Source organism: Lucilia sericata, unplaced genomic scaffold, assembly GCF_015586225.1.
Source record: "Lucilia sericata isolate MDLA Ls3-8-SP2 unplaced genomic scaffold, ASM1558622v1 Contig000314F_arrow, whole genome shotgun sequence".
In the NCBI taxonomy this organism is placed as follows: domain Eukaryota; kingdom Metazoa; phylum Arthropoda; class Insecta; order Diptera; family Calliphoridae; genus Lucilia; species Lucilia sericata.
The window spans coordinates 19,223-40,515 of NW_023994338.1; the positions used below are offsets into that span (position 1 = coordinate 19,223).

General features: G+C 28.7%; 1 protein-coding gene across 4 annotated transcripts in view; it reads left to right on the forward strand.

The window, feature by feature from the left end:
• The window catches only part of LOC119603605 (blood vessel epicardial substance), a 40,717-nt gene that overhangs the window by 14,555 nt on the left and 4,869 nt on the right, over nt 1–21,293 (forward strand). For 3 of the 4 annotated variants that reach the window (XM_037955684.1, XM_037955685.1, XM_037955686.1), the window contains exons 2-5: nt 12,181–12,338; nt 13,168–13,270; nt 13,395–13,544; nt 16,705–16,840. In XM_037955684.1, the coding sequence (XP_037811612.1) occupies nt 12,181–12,338; nt 13,168–13,270; nt 13,395–13,544; nt 16,705–16,840 (547 nt within the window). Of the gene's footprint in view, nt 1–12,180; nt 12,339–13,167; nt 13,271–13,394; nt 13,545–16,704; nt 16,841–17,423; nt 20,620–21,293 lie in introns of those variants that run through there. The other variant, XM_037955683.1, reaches the window with a different exon arrangement.

Here is a 21,293-nt window from a genome sequence, read left to right on the forward strand (position 1 = left end):
TGTTATTATTGTTCTGATTTCTTTAGACTCGTGATTAGGAGACGTGCCCTCTCATACGCAAACATACCTATTTACTCCTCCAACAACCTACGTCAATATTTTGAAAAAAACACATCACAAGAACAAATTTATTGTTGTTATTTTTTTCGCTTTTCAATTTTTTTTCGGTTATTTTTGGCAAATATACATTATTGTAGCACGTACTATAATTGATCAGTTCAAAGTAAATGAATCAATGTTGGGAAATTTTTTTACTGTTGTTCGAAATATTTCCAAAAAATTTATGTTTATTTATGACTCTTGGGCTTAATTCAATTAATGAATTGCTGCATGGAATTGTTGGAGGATTGTTTGTGTAATTAGTTTATTTAAAGAGAAGAGGTGATAATTTTTTCTTGTGGGTTTAAAGTTTTGAGACGATATTTTTAAGTGTAGAAAAAGTATGCCAAATACATATGTTTAGTTTTTCACGTGCTTATCATTATTATGGTTGATAAGGTATTGAAGTAAAAAAACAATAGACTTTGGACTAGGCCATACACTGCAGTTTAGACTACAAACTGGAATATGGACAGGACTATTTATTAGAATATAGGTTGAACTGTGATCTAGATCTATGGTTTAGAATATACTATAGTGTAGACCATTTACTTGACTGTAGGCTGGACTATAGTTTAGAATATAGCACGGACTATAGACTGGTCTTAAGTCTAAACTATAGAAATAACTATTGCTCAGTATTGGCTATAGGCTGGACTATAGTATAGTCTTTAGACAGATATAGGATATATACCATGGATTATAGCCACTATAGTTGAGACTGTGGAGTGAAATAAAATTTAAACTATAGATTGGACTATTGTGCAAACTATCAACTGGACTTTAATCCAGACTATAGACTGAACTACATTTTAAACTATAGAATGGATATTTGTGTAGATTATTAACTGGACTATATTGTAGACAATAGTTTTAACTAAAGGCTGGGTTTACCAGACTATAGTCTGGTATATATGCTTGACATTTTCCAGATTATAGTCTAAACTACAGTTTAGACTTCAATCTGGACAATCTCAACTTGAGACTGTGGACTGGAATAAAGTATAATCTATAGATTGGACTATTGCGCATACTATCCAGACTATAGTGTAGACTATAGACTGAACTATATGTTAGACTATAAAATGACATTATTGTAGATTATAAGCTGGATATTATTGTAGACAATAGTTTGAACTAAATTCTGGGTTTTTGTGTATACTATAGACTTGACTAGACTAATGTCTAGACTATAATCCAAAATAATAACTGCACTATATTCTAGTCTATACAAAGGACTATAGTTTAGTCTTCAGATAGGTCTAAAGTCGTTAAACTAAACAATAATCTGAACTTTATACTAGTCCATAGGATAGACTATTGATATGATTATAGTCTAGATTATATACTCGACCAAAGTCTAGAATTGGACAAAATTTTAGTTTAGTCTATAAACTATAGTTCAGTCTATATATTGTACTGTAGTCGTTAAACAATACTTCTCTTCAATTTTTCAATAATGCATTCAAAATTCATTAGTCGATTTTTTTTAATTTTTAATAATATTTTATCTATAGTCACACTATTATCAACTCACATGTCTTGCATTTGTGGAATTTTTTTTGATAAATATTGCAAATATTTTAATGAATTAATTAAATATAAAAACATCAGCTAGTGTCAAAATAAAAATAAAATATTTGCTTTAATAAATATTATAAATTGTTCAAATTCCAAATTTCTTAAATTGATTAAGATTTATTTTTTTATTTGACAAAAATGGCTCTTAAAAAGATGGTAGTTGGTTGCAATTTTTGGTGAATTTATGCAAAATGTGATAACAAAACACTTCTGAAATTTGTAAATATATAAGTAGCTACTTGTAAACTTTAATTGAAATAGATTAATAAAAATGGCGGTTAAAATAAAAGTTAAAAATTGTATTTCCATATATGATTTTAATTGGGTTTGCTTGCATTTCTACGTAAATCGTTATGAAATGTCTATTTTTGTGGTGTGGTCAACACTTTCGCCATATTGAATCAGTTATTTAGAATTTGACAAAAAATTACTAATACATATATTAATTACAAAACTCTTGAAACTCCAATTTTTAAATAAAAAAGGACTACTGTCTAATAATGTATTACGCCTTTCCTACATTTTAAATTATGTCAACAGCGAACAACGTGTTAGCATCATTTTCTTCGTTTTAGTTTTTAATGACGATCACGCGTTTTTTATTGTTATTTTGGCTGATGTAAATAATAAATACAAATTTTGTTAAATTGCACTCAGCTTATCAATCTATTCGCCATTAGTGGGTTCCTTATCGGGAATATTGTTGTACTATATACATATATGTAATTCCACACAAACACACACACACTTTTTTGTTAGTTTTTATTATCTAGATTTCGATCTGTAATGGAGTAATAAAAATTCATTCATTCATATTTAACATGCACTAGACAAATGGCTGGCATAAAAGCATATTTAAATTCTTAATAGATAACAATGATGATGGCCTGGCTGGATATAAAATGTTTCTATATAAACATGACGATCTTCTGTAGGCAAATCATAAAAAAAAAATTAAATAAAATCTTAATTTCAACGGAAATGAGTGGACATCTTTTTTTATCATACTGCTAGTACTATTTTTCGTTTTTTGCTTGTAATAATTGAATTCTTGACCATTTAAGAACTAAATTGTTATAGAAGTTTTTTTATTTATTCTTAAAATGTGTGTACACGCGTAGGCTATTAAGTAAAGATTATCATCATCAGCTATTTATTTGTCTGATGTTTCAAATCAAATAAAATTTTGCAAAATTTAATTGTAATTGGTTTTTATCCTATGTTTCTATGAAATAATGTGGGTTGTAACAAATAAAAATTGTTCCCTTGATTAAATTACATGGGGATTTAAAAACAATGCGAAATAAGTGACAATATGTAATTAAAAAAAAAAAACAACAAAAAGTACTATTTAAAGTAAGAAAAGTACCCATTTTACTTAGTGCCATTTCAAAAAGTATAAAAATATTAACTGGAATATAAATTCGGCTGGACTATAAAGTCTAAACTATAGACTGGATAATAGACTATAAACTAGACTGTAGTCTGGGCTATAGACTATGCTACAGTCTGGACAATAGACTATAGTTTGGATTATAGAATATACTCTGAACTATAGACTATAGTCTGGGTTGTAAACTATAGTTTGTATTGTAGACTATAGTCTGGACTTTAAACTATAGTCTGGGTTATAGACTATATATAATCTATTGTCTGCACTATATAATATAGTCTGGACTATAGACTACAGTCTGGATTATAAACTATAGTCTGGACTATAGACTACAGTCTGGACTATAAACTATTGTCTATATAGTCTGGACTATAAACTATAGTCTGGACTATAGACTATAGTCTGTACTATAGGCTATAGTCTGGACTATAGACTGTAGTCTGGACTATAGAATATAGTCTGGAATATAGACTATAGTCTGTACTATAGACTATAGTCTGGAATATAGACTATAGTCTGGACTATAGACTATAGTGTGGACTATAGACTATAGTCTGAACTATAGACTATAGTCCAGACTATAGTTTATAGTCGAGATTATAGTCTATAGTCCAGACTATAGTCTATAGTCCAGACTATAGTTTATTGTCTAGACTATAAACTATAGTCTGGACTATAAACTATAGTCTGGACTATAGACTATAGTCTGGACTATAGACTATAGTCTGGACTATAGACTATAGTCTGGACTATAAATTAAAGTCTGGACTGCAGACTATAGTCTGGACTATAAACTATAGTCTGGACTATAGTCTATAGTCCAGACTATAGTCTTAATCCAGGCTATAGTTAATAGTTCAGACTACAGTCTATAGTCCACACTATAGTCTATAGTCCAGACTATAGTCTATAGTCCAGACTACAGTCTATAGTCCAGACTATAGTCTATATTCCAGACTATAGTCTATAGTCCAGACTACAGTCTATAGTCCAGACTATAGCCTATATAGTATAGTCTGGACTATAGACTATAAACTATAGTCTGGACTATATACTATAATCTGGACTATAGACTATAATTTGGACTATAGACTATAGGCTGGACAATAGACTTTAGGTTGGACTATAATCTGGACTATACACTATATGCTGGACTATAGTCTGGACTATAGACTATATTCTGGACTATAGACTATAGTCTGGACTATAGACTATACTTTGGACTATAGACTATAGTCTGGACTATAGGCTATAGACTGGGCTATAGACTATAGTTTGGGCTATAGGCTATAGTCAGGACTATAATCTGAACTGGATAATAGATAGACTAGACTATTGGACTATAGACTAGACTATATAGGATATTTTAAAAAAGTTTTAGACCCCTCCTAACGATTGAGATTCCAATAAATATTGTTATCAATAAATCACATGATCACTTTAAGAAATTCACGATTTCGGGAAGTTGTCGAGTGACATTTATTATTCTGATAAATATAGTAGAGTAATAGAGAATATTTATTAGCATTAAAAATAACATACTCCGTTAAAATTTTGTGTAAATTAAAAATTAATATAAAAAATATCTTAAAATATAAAACCAACAAATACAACATTAAACATTTTAATATTAAAAAAAAAAATAAAATACCTACGTCATTAAGTTTCAATCACATGACCATCAAATTGAAAAAGAACATAAAAATTACTGTTGCTAACTACAATTTTGTTTAAATTCTTTTTACTTTTTTAAAAATTTTATTATAACGTTTCAAATTACCTGAAAAAGCAAAACAAAAAAAAAAAAATGAAGTATTGAAACAAAATCCCCCTTTTAGTCTGATTTTGCAAGCGGTGTGTGTTCGTACATGTTGTACATATTTAATGAAGTTTAATCCTTAAAACCTTCATCAGCAAAGTAGTTCCCCTTTAAAAAAGAATTAGACATTAAGTTTTTAACTAATAAAGTACAGAAATATAAATTTCAAAGAAACCCCATTAAATAAGCGTCAATATGAAAGCAGAAACCTGAGCACAAAGTCTATATAAAAAAAAAATAATATTAAAACTGTCACACGTTTTCTTTAAACGTCACTTTTGTTACTTTCTTTTTAATAATATATTTTTCCCAAGAAAAAAGTCTGCAATTATATGGAATAATAAGTTGTCGTTTGTTTTATTTTAAATGTTTTATAATTCTTATTAATAAAACGAATATAGAATTATTAAAACTAAAACAAAACCTTTTATTATTAAAAATGTAAAACATTTTAAAAATTCCCATCAAATATTTACAATTTCATCACAATATAATTTCAATTACTAGCTCTATTAGCAGATCGATAATTCGAAGATCGTTTACGTGCTATTTTTAACATTTACCAACATTTTTAGTTTTTTTGTTTAGTTTAATTTCTAAGGAAAAAAATTCCAATAAATAATAGTAAAAATTTAAATTGTATTGTAGTATGAGAATACCTTAATAAATAGTCAAAAAAATAAATAAATTTGTTAGTAATATTCCATTAATAAATCACACACGAAGTGCTCTTGCTTGTATCAAAAAAAAAAAAAAACATTTGACTTTGTTATTATAAAAAAATTTGTCTAAACAAAAAGTTTGTTAACCCATATTTTCGATTACTCACACTCTTTTGATCGACGTCTTGTTTTTTCTTCGTGTATTTCAATTTCACAACAAAAAACAAAATTTAGTTATTAGGCAAAATTTTAGACATTTTATGAATGATATTTTTTAGAATGTCATTACTTACAATATAATTCAATTAAGAAAAATATTTGGCAAACATAATTAAATTATTTTAAATTTATTAAAATTAAACTAATAAAGCTTTTAACTTTCAATTTCCTAGAAATGCCTGAGGATCAGATTTAATTTAATTTCCTATAGTGTTTACGAGAAATACACATTTGAATAAAGTATGTTGTACTTTGTTTATAATACCTCGCACCATAGGTCGTAGATCCACAAAATTATAGATATTCTAGGTCGTTATTAGATTTTAAGACGAACTAGCCATGTAAGACTCTCTATAGACTGATCAATAGTCTATTATCAAGACTATAGGATAATTATAATTAAGATTGGTGATCTGCAGTCAAGGCTATAATCTATATTCTAGACTATACTTAAAATTATAGACTAATCTACAGTTAAGAGTATAGAGTGATCTTTAGTCAATAGTATGGAGTGATCTATAGTTGAAAGTATAGAGTGATTATAGTCAAGACTATAGAGTGACATATAGTCAATACTATGAAGTGATCTATAGCCAATACTATCGAGTGATCTTAGTTAATACCTACTATAGAGTGATCTACAGTCAATATAATGGACTAATCTACAGTTAAGAATATAGAGTGAACTATAGTCAAGACTATAGAGTGATCTGTTAGTAATACTACGGAGTGATCTTTATTCAAGAATATAGAGTGATCTATAGTCAAGAGTATAGAGTGATCTATAGTTAGAGGACCATAGACTGATCTATAAACAAGACTATAGAGTGATCTACAGTCATTACTATGGACTAATTAAGAGTATAGAGTGATCTATAGTCAAGACTATAGAGTGATCTGTTTGAGATACTACGAAGTGATCTAGTCAAGATAATAGACTGATCTAGAGTGATCTGTAGTCAAGACTATAGGGTGACCTACAGTCAAGACTATAGGGTGATCTATAGTAAAAACTAAAGAAAGATTTATAGTCAATAGACTGATCCATAGACAAGACTAGAGAGTACTGTATAGTCAAAACTAGAGAGTACTGTATAGCCAAAACTATAGAGTGATCTATAGTCAATATTATAGAGTGGACTAATCTACAGTTAAGATATTAGACTGAACTATAGTTAAGAGTGTAGAGTGATCTGTTGTTAATACTACGGAGCCATTTATAGTCAATATTATAGAGTGATCTATAGTCAAGACTGTAGACTGATCTGCAGTCATTACAATGATAATAGACTGATCTATAGTTAAGAGTATAGAGTGATCAGTTGTTAATACTACGGAGTGACTATAGGGTGATCTATAGTAAAAACTATAGAGAGATATTTAGTCAAGAGTAGAGAGTGATTTATTGTCACAACTATAGACTGAAAATAAGACTGTAGATTGATTTATAATGAAGACTATAGATTGATCTATATATTAACCAATAGACTGATCTATAGTTAAGATAAGGGACTGATCAGTCTATTATCAAAATAATAGACTGATCAGTCCCTTATCTTAACTATAGATCAGCCTATAAATTTCAAAAAGAACGGTCCATATTTGACCATTTAGCCTTCATATAACACCTCTTACACAATAACGGTCATTAACCTTTCAACAAATTTTAAATTTTACTTATTCAATTGTTAAACGCGCAAACCTTGAACTCTGAACCTTTAGAAATAAACTTAAAATAATGTAAAATACAACCTTACATTGTAACTTTCAAAATATACAATTTATAATTATGTATAATTTAATTACTTCCTGCTTCTTTTCCGCAAAATTTAACAAAAAAATACACAAAACTAAATCAAAATTGACCTTTGTCTCTGAATAACAAAATTTACCATTTTAATAAAAAAACTACAAACTAAAAGGTTAAAAAAGCAAAAAAAAAAATATTTAAATAAGCGCCACTAATTGTTTAAACAAAAGTGAGTCATTTTTTTAGAAAACCCTTTTAGACAAAATAATACGAAAACACGTTATCAAAATTGTTAATAATAACTGCACACGTTCGCTTGTGCACAAGTGATCATTTTTTTAGGAAACTATAGTGGAATTTTAAAAGTACTTAAACGTACCAAATTAACAACTATGTAGTACCAAAAGAGGTGTTTTAATGTGCTAAATTATCACAGGCAATAATCGGTAAGTGTAAGAAATAATAAACATTAACGCCTTTTTGATTAAAGAGTAAAAATAGAGTACTAAACGTTGTAAATGTTGTAAATTAAAGAGTGGGCAAAGATTAGCTTACAAATACAGAGACACACCTCCTCATCATTGAGTTTTTCTTTTTTTTTTGTTTGTTGTAAGAATTCTGTAACAGCTGAATTGAAAATATATTTCAGAGCAATTTTATTATTACACTCTTGCCAGATTATGTTTATGTTCTGATCTTTTGTAAACTGCTCAGCTCTCTGGCTTATAATGTTTATTTACATTTTCATGATCTTAATAACAGTGCCGGTTACATATTTTTTTATTTACTCTTTGCCGTTTGTTTTTGCCATTGTGTTATACGGTTTAATTGGATTAAATTGCAAAAAATATAGCAACAACAGCAACAAAAAAAAGCATTGTAAACCCGATTGTTTACGTTTGCAATTCATTTTATTACATTTTGAGTTTCAGACTGTTGTGTGTTTATATTTTCAGACGTATGAATATGAAAAGAAGAGAGAACAAAGGTGAATTTTGGCCTACGTGACTGGGTTGATTTCAGTGATGTCTGAGCTTTACTTGGTGTGAAATAAATATCGGTCGTTCGTTTCGGTTCGTCTCGTTGGTGGCTTGATTCGTTTATTCGTTCGTTTATTTTAGTTTGTTTGTTGGTTCTTCTTAAATGTTTATTGTTGTATGTGGGGTGTTGGAAATAAAATTTTATGTTGCTTGTTTTTTTTTCTAAAATATCGTGTAAAACAGAATTTTTAATCAATGTTTTCTTTTTTGAAAAAAAAAATTGTGATAAAATGTTTATGTGTGACAATTTGTGTGCTTAGCAACTAGAGAATCGATTACTACTGTCACCGATCTTTAGTCAAGACTGTAGATTGATATAAAGTCAAGACCTATAAGTCAAGATCTATAGTCAAGACTATAGACTAATGTATAATCAAGACTGTAGACTGCTCAAACAGACTTGACTGATCTATAGTTCAAATTATAACCTGATCTATATTCAAGACTATAGACTGATTTATAAAAAATACTATAAACTGATCTATAGTTAAGGCTATAGACTGATAATAGTCCAGATTATAGATTGATCTTTAGTCAAGACTATATACTGACTTACTGTTCAGACTATAGACTGATCTGTAGTCGAGACTATATACTGATCTGTAGTCAAGGCTATACAATGATTATAGTCTAGACTATAGATTGATCTATAGTCAAGACTATTGACTGATTATAGTCCAGACTATACACTGAACTATAGTCCAGATTATAGACTGATTATAATCCAAACTTTAGACTGATCTATATTCCAGACATTAGATCTATAGTGCTAAACACTGATTTACAGTCCAGAATATTGACTTATCCGTAGGCAAATTGTTTGAGTGCCTGATCCACATACTAAATTATTATATAAAGATTATAGAGTGATTTATTGTCGAGACTATAAACTGATCAATAATCATGACAATAGACAGAACTATAGTTAAAACAGTCGACTGATCGGTAATCTAAATTATAGACTGAACCTTTTTATCTTCACTATAGATCTCTTCATCTGTGTTTTTTAATAATTACAATCAATTAAGGTCTTAACCTCATTTTAGTTAAAAGTAAAAAAAAAAACCCTACATAAGTAATAATAAAACAATAAATACCTTAAACGATCTGGTGTGAATACAAAACAAAAACGATCGTATCAGGCTTTTATTAATATTAATTTATGTTATTATTTGGACACTTGTAAATTATTATAATTTTAAACATTGTTTTGCGCATTTTTTTCAATTTTTTTTTAAATTTTATCACACTCTTTCACAAAGCGTAAGGCAAATATTTCAGTACAAGCTTAATGGATGGATACTTGTTTAATAAACGGCAATATTTGGGACAAATTAAGAAAATTATTTTGTGAAATCAAAAGCATCAATCATGTTATTTTATAAAAATAGCTCTTTAACATTGAGTTTACTATAATTTAGGATTTTTTGTTTAGTTTATTTTCACAAAACATTCTATTTTATTCTCGTCTAAACAAATCATTTTCGACACGATTGCCAAAGAATTCCCTTGAATTTTTTTTTTATTTTGCAGTAAATTTTCAATTATAATTATAATGTTTATTATGATCAAATTATTCAGTTGCTTCAACAGTAGTTGTTTGTAGATTATTTTGAATTGTAAATTTTATTACTTTCATTTTGATTATCTTAGAGAGGCAGAAAAAAAATTCCATTCCTATTAAGGCAAACTATTAAATTAAATTGCATTTTGTTTTCTTTTTTTTTTTGAGATTTATGGTTAAATTTGTTCTTAATGTGATTTATGTTGAAAATTTGTCAAATATAGGTCAAGTTTTAGTTTTATGAAATGATAAATTCTTTGTTTAAATTTGTTCAAAAATATTCATTTTGAAGGTCAAGTTGGAGAAAGAAGATGAAAAGAACCTTGATGTCTGTTAAGAATAGAGTTTTTGAATTTCGTTATTTTTTAGAAAATTGTTTAATCATTAGTAAAGATTAAAGTTTAATCTATAGTTAAGATTATAGACTTATCTAAATTTAAGAATATATAATGATCCATTGTAAAGATGATCTAATGATCTAAGTATAGAGCGATTCACTCCGGACTACAAACAGATCTAAATATATTTCAGACTTTAGACTGATCTATAGCGTAGGCTATAGATCAGTCTATAGTACACACTATAGACTGATCAATAGTCCAAAGTCCAGAGTATAGACCATAAACTTATCTATAGTCAGGACTATAAGTCTATAGTCTGATCAATAGTCCAGACGATAGGCTAATCTATAGTCCAGACGATAGACTAATCTATAGTGCAGACTATTGACTGGTCTATAGTCCAGACTATAGACTGGTCTTTAGTCCAGACTATATATTGATCTATAGTCCAGAATATAGACTGGTCTATAGTCCAGACTATATACTGATCTATAGTCCATACTATAGACTGATCTCTAGTCCAGACTATAGACTGATCTATAGTCCATACTATAGACTGATCTATAGCACATACTATAGACTGATCTATAGTCCATACTAAAGACTGATCTATAGTCCAGACTATAGACTGATCTATAGTCCAGACTATAGACTGATCTATAGTCCAGACTATAGACTGATCTATAGTCCAGACTATAGACTGATCTATAGTCCAGACTATAGACTGATCTATAGTCCAGACTATAGACTGATCTATAGTCCAGACTATAAAATGATTTATAGTCCAGAATATAGACTGATCTATATAAACTGAACTATAGTCCTGACTATAGACTGATCTATAGTCCAGACCATAGACTGATCTGTAGCCCAGGTCATAGACTGAGCTATAGTCCAGAGTCCAGACTATAGTCTGAGCAATGGTCCAGACCATAGACTAGTCTAGAGTACAGATCATAAACTTATGTATTATCCAGACTATCAGTCTATAGTCTGATCTATAGGCTATAGTATAGACTTATCCATAGTCTATAGTCTAAACATATCTATAGTCCAGACTATAGACTGATCTGTAGTCCAGACGATAGACTGATCTACAAAACCTTCCTTAAAGGGTTAAAAACATATTAATAAACAAATTCAATAACAGGATTTCATCATTTTATAAATATTTAGTACAGACAATTAAAAATACAGGTTTTAGGATTTTCACAATAATTTTTTTACAATTAATAAATTTAAGCACAAAAATATTTAAATTTACGTGCCAATAAAAGAGAAGATTAAAAATGACCCCTTATGTAGGTGCCATCAATAAACAAAAAAAAAACATGTCTTCCGTCTGCGTGTGGATGTACATAAGTATGTATGTATCTCCTTTAACTTCATAAGCAAATTGTTTGACATAAAAATGAATTGTTAAACACAAAACAATATATAAAAAAATTCTTTGGCGGCATTCAAAGTGTTCAATGAACCTTTTGCGAAAGTCGAAGAAAATAAAATTTTTTAAAATTAAGCTAAATAAATATTATTCAAATGCACTTTGATAGTGTTGTTGTTGTTTACCTACTATTGCACAAAAATATTGTAAAATTACGCTAGAATAATTAAGTTTATCTATTAGTCATAATTCTTTTTTTACTACTTTAAATAATAACAAACAAAAATCTGATTACAACTAATTATTTCACATTTCTTTATTATTGCAGGTTTATGAGGCTTTATTCAAACCGTTGCACGTAACACGACATCAATTTAAAAAAGTTTTGAACTGCATGAAACTGATACGTGCCCTCAAATATCAGGAGGTGTATGCACAAGAAAAAGTTACCAAAGTCGATAGTCTATCGTTGGTATTATCGGGAAAGTAAGTAGTGGTAGTTAGTAATTTATTGTTAAATCTTGTGACTTTGTTTTTTTTTTTACCTGATCTAATCTATTAAAAAGGGGATTAGGGAAAAATTATTTGGCATATAACGTTTAAATATAGTGTTTTACATATTCAAAATACGTGTTTTCACACACGTCTATAGTTTATAGTCCATAGTTTAGATATAGTTCGTTTCTTGTACAGACTATAGTTCTGTCTATAGTAGATTACTTATACTCTAGATTCAGTCCAGTACATAGTATAGACTACAGTTATACACAAAAGTTTAGTCTAAAGTTTATTTAGAAAATAATCTATAGTGCAGTCTACAGTTTATAATGTAGCACAGTCTATAGTTTAGACTATAGTCCAGTCTATAGATTAAACTACAGTCCAGTCTATAGTTTAGACTATAGTCCAGTCTAGAGTTTAGACAATGGTCCAGAGTATAGTCTATATTTTAGATTAATGTCCATTATGCAGTCTAGACTATAGTCCAATCTATAAATTAGAATACAGTTTAGTCTATAGTTTAGACTATAGACCAGTCTATAATTTTGACTATAGACCAGTCAATAGTTTAGACTATAGACCAGCCTATCGTTTAGACTAAATATCAGTCTATAGTCCATTAACTAGTTCAATAAAAATTTCAAACATTTTATAATAATTTAGTCATAATCCTGTCTAGGGTTTAGAGTTCATTTTAGTTTACAATCTCTCCTATAGTCTGAACTAAATTCTAGTCTATCTAATCTTAACTAGGTCCTTAAAATATTTAGTTTAAAATCAATTTAAAAATATATTCTATTTCTTTTAATTAAAGGTTAGTGGTATCACAAAATCAACGAGCATTACATATAGTATTTCCACATCAGTTCCTAGATTCCCCAGAATGGTTTGGTGTTTCAACGGACGATTATTTTCAGGTAATACAAATTTTTAATAGCTTTACAAAGTATGCTTAAAATCTGTAAATCTGATTCCTTTTATCAACCAGGATTTGCTTACAAATTATAGTTATTTATGCCTTATTTTCAATCTTTATTTTAGGTCTCAATTATGGCCATGGAAGAATCGAGAGTTCTGATATGGCATCGGGATAAATTAAAATTATCTATAATGTCGGAACCGTTTTTACAGACAGTTTTTGATCACATACTGGGACGTGATGTGGTCAAAAAACTAATGCAAGTAACACAGGTAAGGCGAGTTTTAGGGTTAAAGTGTTAAATTTTAAAAGCATATAAGTATATATCGAGTCCTTACCCAGCAGTTCGATCGAACAGTCCCGAACTAACTAATTCACCAATTAGGGTTACCCCTAGTCACCAACCTAGCCAGGTGACTAGCTATGTCCTACGAGGAAGTCAATCGTCACGACATAGATTACAAAGAGACAGACAAATAGCTGAAGTTTGCTTTTTAAGTCGCTTACAGAGGGGACACTAAAGTGACGATTATCTTCACCCTCGTTTAAAAAGAGTACATCCGTGACGAAAGACGAATTAGAGCCAACCAATTGGTTAGAAGTTAGTGGAAATCACTGCCTTTTTCGGATGAATTGGCTCTTTTTCGAACTGCAGGTCATAGATAGCGGAGTCTGTCTGTGTGTATGTAGGAAATCAGTTTTCGAAAGCCCCTACATGCAGATTTACTTGGGTCCAAGTTGATCCATTTGTAAAAATACCTGTAAGAAGAAAAGAAAGATACGGAAAAGTAGAAAAGAGAGGAAATGAAAAAGGAAGAGAGGAGAAGTGAGGAAACCGTTGAGGAGATCCGCAAAGATTACGTCCTGATTAGTGTGAATACCGAAGTTCACACCCATTCTGACAAATTTATGAAAGCCAAAAGACGTTCCAATTGGATATTCGACAATTCGGATAGATCGCCAAAGTAGGCCGATCCAAGCGTCCGAATTCGGTTCTCTGCCAAGGCAGGACAATTACAGAGAAGATGAGATATAGTCTCTTCTTCATCCTCATTTTGACAACTGCTACAGAAATCATTGAACGGAATACCAATGCGTTCTAGCTATTGAGCACGTGTGTTCACGACACCATCAGATACGAGCAATAGAGGTGCAGTTTTCAATAATCTGCCTCATTATTACAAGTACTGGAACACCGCAGAACTGATCTATTTCCAGTCCGCTAAGCATAGTGCCACTTCTTGCCATACTTATTACTGTCATACGAACTCCCGTGTCCCCTGACCCAAATTAGGATGATGTTTGAATATCTCGCCATCTCGTTGAGAGACATCCGACATTCATGGACAATTCTAGATGTGGAAAACACAATAATTAGGGATTTAGTAACAGCTTGATTATCGGTATAAACTCTGATATCCCTGTCTTTATCGCTAATATTTCACCTTGAATAATACGGCTTCATCATTGAGTCGGAAAGAGATTTTTATACCAAATTCCTCAATGCCACCACCAACTCCTTTCGTCGTCTTGGATCCGTGTGCATACACAAGCAATTATTTGGCGGAAGGAGAGATTCTTGAGACTCCGTAGTGATATAATATTGGAATTATCTCATTAGAGACAGTTCCGGAATGCAATAATCAACAGCGTACTGATGACGAATTCTTACTAGTTTTATAATAATTCCAAAATCTTTCTTAAATCTGTAATAAGATAAATATCAGGCATTTAGTTGTTAAAATAGTATTAACTTTTTCCAAAAATTGATTTAAAGTATCAAATAACTTCACGACTTGTTTATGAACTAAGCTATAGATTAGTGTATAGATTCGTTTATGGTTTATTTTATGTATTAGTTTATGGACTAGTCTATGAACTTGCTTATGAAATAGTCTATTGACTAGTCTACTGACTTGTTTATGGGCTATAGACTCCCGCTTGTATTTATAAAAAAATCTTATTTTGCTTTTAATGCACTCAATAGTTAAAGCACACTTTAGCCTTAAAAACCATTAATAAAATTGTGATATTCATAAACAAATAATAAACGTATATTAACTATTGTACTGATTTATGTTTAAGTTGGCAGCATTGTACAATATGGCTGTCATTTTATGTGTTAGTGTTGCGTACAATAAGGATAAAATATTCGTTGATTCGGTTTTCTTAATTTCATATTTTTGTTTATAATAGATTTTTGACAATAAAAACAAACTTTTAAGAAAAATAAATATATATATGGCTTTAATAAATGTCTATTCAGTTCAGATGTTTAAATATAACATATAATTTCTAATTATTATTAAAAGTATCCGAATAACGGATATTTTGCGACAAAATATACATCACTATGACACATTTTCTTATTTTTACTTATTTTCCTTGTAATTTTTGATAAATTTTTGCAAATATTGATAAATTTCTTTGATATTTGACTAATTTTAATGCCGGCGAATATATTTTGCATTAGTATAACACTAATCAATATAATTTACATGGTTAATTACTTTATGGCATTATATTTAACCAACAAACTTTGAAAAAGCCAAATCAAATGATTTTGTCCATCATTTGGTTGACAGACGGGCATTTCCAAATTTCCTAAAAATAGTGATGGACAATTGGAATATTGTCAAATATTCATGCATTAATCCAATAATGCCTAGATTTGAGTTTTTTCCTCAAAATATAATCGTTTAAAAATTTTCTGGGATTTTATTTACAAATTTGTAAACATTAAAATTAGAATTTTTAGATTTTATTTTAAAAGAAACCATAATTAGTTTTCGCAATCAACCTAAAATTACCGGAAAAATCTTTATCTGAGAAAAAAAATTGGTTAAAAATCAACTTATTTTTGGCTTAAAGAAGGGTCGAGCCTACAATAAAATTCTTCTAATTGTCAATGGTTTATTGAAGGTGTTTTAAGCTATTTCACGTTTATAAATACGATTTTCTTGAATTTTGCCTAAAATTGTTTAATAAACCTAAAATAAGTTTTTATAAATACAGCCGTCCATCTTTATGGACTAGTTAATTAACTATACTTATCTGTCTTCTTATGACTAATCTATTGACTAGTCAATGGATTACTTAAAAAAAACTTTATATTGTAATATTAAAAACGCTGGGCTACCCGATCGGGGTTGGGCTAGACTTCATCTTTATTAACAAGTTAATTAACTATACTTATCTATCTTCTTATGACTAATCTATTGACTAGTCAATGGATTACTTTACAAAAACTTTATATTGTAATATTAAAAAAGTTCTTAATAAAACGCTGGGCTACCCGATCTTTCGAAGTCTAAAACATTAATATCGTATACGTTTTATGTTTGTTATTGTCGCTTAAAAGTAACTTAATTTTAATAATAAGTTCATTTAAAATGTTTTATCATTAAATTTTATAAATTAATTTCTTTACAGGTTAGCGAGTCAATTGCCAGTAATGGATTTTTACCATCCGGTAGTTATGATGATGCAGAAGATAAACCGATGCTCATTATGAAAAAAAGTGTAGAAGGACACAGTTTAACAGCTTTAATAAATCGACAATTGCAAGGTACAAATTATTTTCATTTTAAACATATTTCAACCACCAAACAAATTATCACGTTATTTTAATTATTGTACATGTATAGCATACTTTTTGGGTTTTTTATTCATATAATTTTTTTTCTACACACAAAAACATTTAAATTTTTCTTTTTAAACAAAACAAAAACATCATTGGCTTTTTTTTCTTCTTCTTTATTATGATTATTATTATTGTACTCTAGTGCTTGTTGTCGAAATGTTGTTATTATATATTTTTTTTTTGTTTTCAATTTTAAATACTTGTCTTCAAAACTAATACTCTACTAACTATTATATTTTTAACAAAACAAAATGCCTTCATTTATAAACTAACAAAAACCGTTACAAATTAATTTCAAATTAAAAAAAAATAAACTTTTTTTGTATGTTGTTGCATGGCAAAGTTAAAAGTTTGTTTTAGAGTAAAAGAAAACTTAATTTTTTTTATAATTAACTTTATGTTTTGTTGAAATTTTTATTGTTTTATGTTTTCTGTTTATTTGTGTTTTTTTATGTTTTTTTTATTTTTGTTTTAAAATATACTATTTGTGTTTATAATTCTATTTTAGAAGAGCATGTGCCTCTTTTGGGCCGTACATACACTACTAAAACTTTTCAGTTGTACAAGCCTAACACAGGCCACGGCCTAAGCAACGACGATGAATCCTGCTCAGCAGCTGAATATACTACCACCTCAGACATACCACCGTGCCTGATTATAAAAGAATAATTTCTTGTTTTTTTTTTTACTTTCCTTTTAAAGTTTTAAGTTTAAACTCACACCACTACTACTACTACTACTACTCAGCTATAGGAAAAAAAGTCAAATTTTGTATAAAAAAGAAAAAAATATTAAACAAAAACTACTTTATAAATAGAACAAAAGGAAATACGGTAATAAGCTACCAGTAACTAAATTAACAAAAATAATTTATAATAATAACTAGAGTAAAATGAGTTAGAATTAATTGTAAATCGATAAAAATGTTAAAAAAAAGAAAACAAACTAAACCAAATATTAATGTTTAACATTATTATAAAAACAAAAAAAAAAAAAACTACTACTAACATTATGCTAATTAAGTGTATTCTCACAGCTTAAGGAAATATTGAATTTATAAATATTTATAATTAGGATTTATAAAACATTACTAAACTGTATTTGCCTTTAAAAAAATACAGTTAATAAAATGAAGTTTATTTAAAACTTTTTTACTATTATTAAACTAGTGCTTTACACTGTTTAAAGCTAATTTTGTGTTTTTGAATAAAGCAAATTGTATTTCAATATTTTATTTTTTGAATAAAATTTTCCAACTGAAATATAATTTGTTGCAAAATTTTTTTTTATGAAGTATAACAAAGGCTTAACAAACTTCATTTTTCTTTAACTCCTTTTAAGCTTTTTATATTCAATGTATTGCTATTGAAAAATTGGAAATAATTCTGTAACTTTTTTCTCTAACAAGTGATCGAAAAAGGTTTTTACAAATAAAAAAGTACGATATCGAAAGAAAGGAAAAGCCAAGCGAACGAAAAATAATCACTCAAATTCTCGTAAAATTTGGTTAATCTACGTCGACCAATTTCTTGCGAATGAGATTATACTCCTTGTATTATAATTCGAAAGAAAAAATCCGGTACCAGTCACCTTTTATAGATTTTCATTCAATCAGGATGAAAATATTGAATTCTATGTTTTTGAAAAAACTAATTTTTTATACCATTAGGATCCCATATGTATGATTTTATAATTCAGAAAATCTACAAAAGTACCATTTCAATGACGAAAAAGTACCAGAAACTCTCCCTTTATAAATTTTAAAACAATCGGTTTGCTGATCTTATAGATTTTCATTCCTTTAGAATCCAATATGTTTGATTATATGTTTCTAGGTGCATTATTGCAGAAAAACCAAAAATTACAAGTTGAAGAACTAAAAAGTGCCAAACATCCTTTCCTACAGATTTTCATTCACTCAGGAGTCTGAAATGTATAATTTTAGGTTTCTAAGTTTAATATTACAGAAAATACAAAACAGTAACTTTTAAAGCTTAAAAAATTCTTTAAGATCAAAACTTCTTTTTGGCGTTTTGTTCCAATTTGCTAAAAAATTGTAAATTTATATGTTTTTAATTTACTTTATGCTTTATTTCAAAGTTTTAGTTTTACATGTTTTTATTAAAATTTTCTTACTGCTTAACACAATTTTATTTTGCCATTTTTAATTATGTTTTGCTATTTTTATTTTGGCGTTTTTCTTAAAAATTTCTTCTAAAGCTTTTCATACAATTCCCCTATAACTTTCCATCATCATGTCACCGTACTCAGTTTCAAGAAAAAGTGATATTATTTTTGCTTCTTGTGGATAAATAGTTTTCATTTGATATGGAATTGAGATTTGTCAACTTTAAAACAATTTTAGTTAAAACGGAGGTTGTAGGTTCGATTCCTAACAGTTTCTCTGGTAAATGAGTGCATAACAGTCTAGGTTAATTTCTTCGGATTTGTAAAATATCAACTAACTATGTACATGTGAATTAGTGTCAAATTTAAACCGATTTTGCTCATTTTCATTACGAAACAAACTGCATCAATAGGAACATTTGCAAACGGACATACAATCTAAAAGAACCTGAAATGTACACAGTGTCACCAATATTTCGATGTGTTACACAGGCAAAATCACTACCCAGCAGTTCGACAAAGAGTCAATGCATCCGAAAAAGAAAGTGATTTCCACTAAAGTCTAACCATCTAATTCGTCTTTCATCACGGATGTACTATTTACAAACGAGGGTGAAGATATAGGGGGCACTATAGTGTGCCCCCTTTGTAAGCGAGACACTTAAAAACAAACTAAAGCTTTTTGTCTGTCTCTTCGTAATCTATGGAGTGACGATTGACTTTCTTGTAGTTCAAGCACATACATAAAATAGCTAGTCACCTGGGTAATCGGTAACTAGGGGTAACCCTAAGTGGTAGGATAAATAGTTAGTTCGGAACTGTCCGGCCGAACTGCTGGATATATCCCTCCTCCCTTTTGATGGTGTATATGAAAATAATTTAACAACATTCACCATCAATTTTCATATCTTCAATCAATCGAAAAAAACTATACAGTTGAAACCATTTCGTTTGGTATGTGTGGCAAGCCTAAATCTTATTTTTATATGTTTTTTTACTTTTTTAATAAAATTTTATTTAATTAGCATTTTTTAATTCTTGTTATTTAATCCAATTTAAACACTTATTCACTATTTTGCAATTTTTATAATTAAAATTTTACATCTTTTTCAATTTCAAAGAAATTTTCGTTATCCTAACTAAAGTTTGCTAAAAATAACACCGAATTCGTAACGCCCCAAAATAGGCTTTAATTTGTTCATTAAACTAATTCAGCAATAAGGTGTTTCCTTTTATATTAAAATCAACAGGGTGCACTGTATAAAATCTACGTCCTAAAAATATGCTGTAGTTATTAAAAAAATACAAAAGTTACTTGCTGGAAATTCTGTCCGCCTGGTATTTTTGCCAGAATTTTAACAATTTGGATTTTTGGACGAATTTGCCTCAACGTGACCAACTTACTAAAAAGAAAAACGATACAATTTTACGAATTTTATGGAGTTGTGGCAAATAAACTGAATAAAAATAATAACCGTTTTTAAGCAAATTTCAATTTTATTTATTTTACATAGTTTTCTTAATAATAAATACTATAACTAAGTAGTAGGGTGATCGATTATTCGACATTTTCCAAAAACCGGTTTTCGAATAGTTCGAATAGTTGACATTTCAAAAAAACCGGTTGATATTTTTCAAATTCAGAAAAAACCGGTTAACCGGTTTTTCATAATAAATAAAAAAATATATGTTAATTTGAAGAAATTAATGTTTATGATTAAATTTGATTAATAAAACATGGCCCAAAATGATTTTTAACAGTTTAACAGATTATAACTTTAGATCTAGTCGTCTGATTTACATTATTTCTTTAATATAAAAAAAAAAAAATTAGGAAAAAAGTGGACACTTCTGTTAAACATAAGGTACTATGTAATCCTAGCTTATTCTAAAGCCCTTTTAGGAAATTTTCATAGGCATTCCAACACTTCCATAATATTTCAGCGGTAAATTAATTATTGTAATTGGAATATAATCTTAAGATTAATAAAATTTTATTAAACAGTTATCAATTTTACAAATAAAATTTTTTAATTAATTAGGAAAATCAGAAAAGTTTAACCAATGGTGCTTTAGAAAAATATATCCTAGTTCCTGGACTCGAATATTTTTAAATTTAAACGGGCTGTATTATTTACTTCAAAATTTCATTTAAATAATCTTTGAATACAAAGCAAATAAAAGTATTCGAAACCGGTTTTTAAAAAGTGAAAAAACCGGGTTATTCGATATTCGAAAAATCAACATTTAG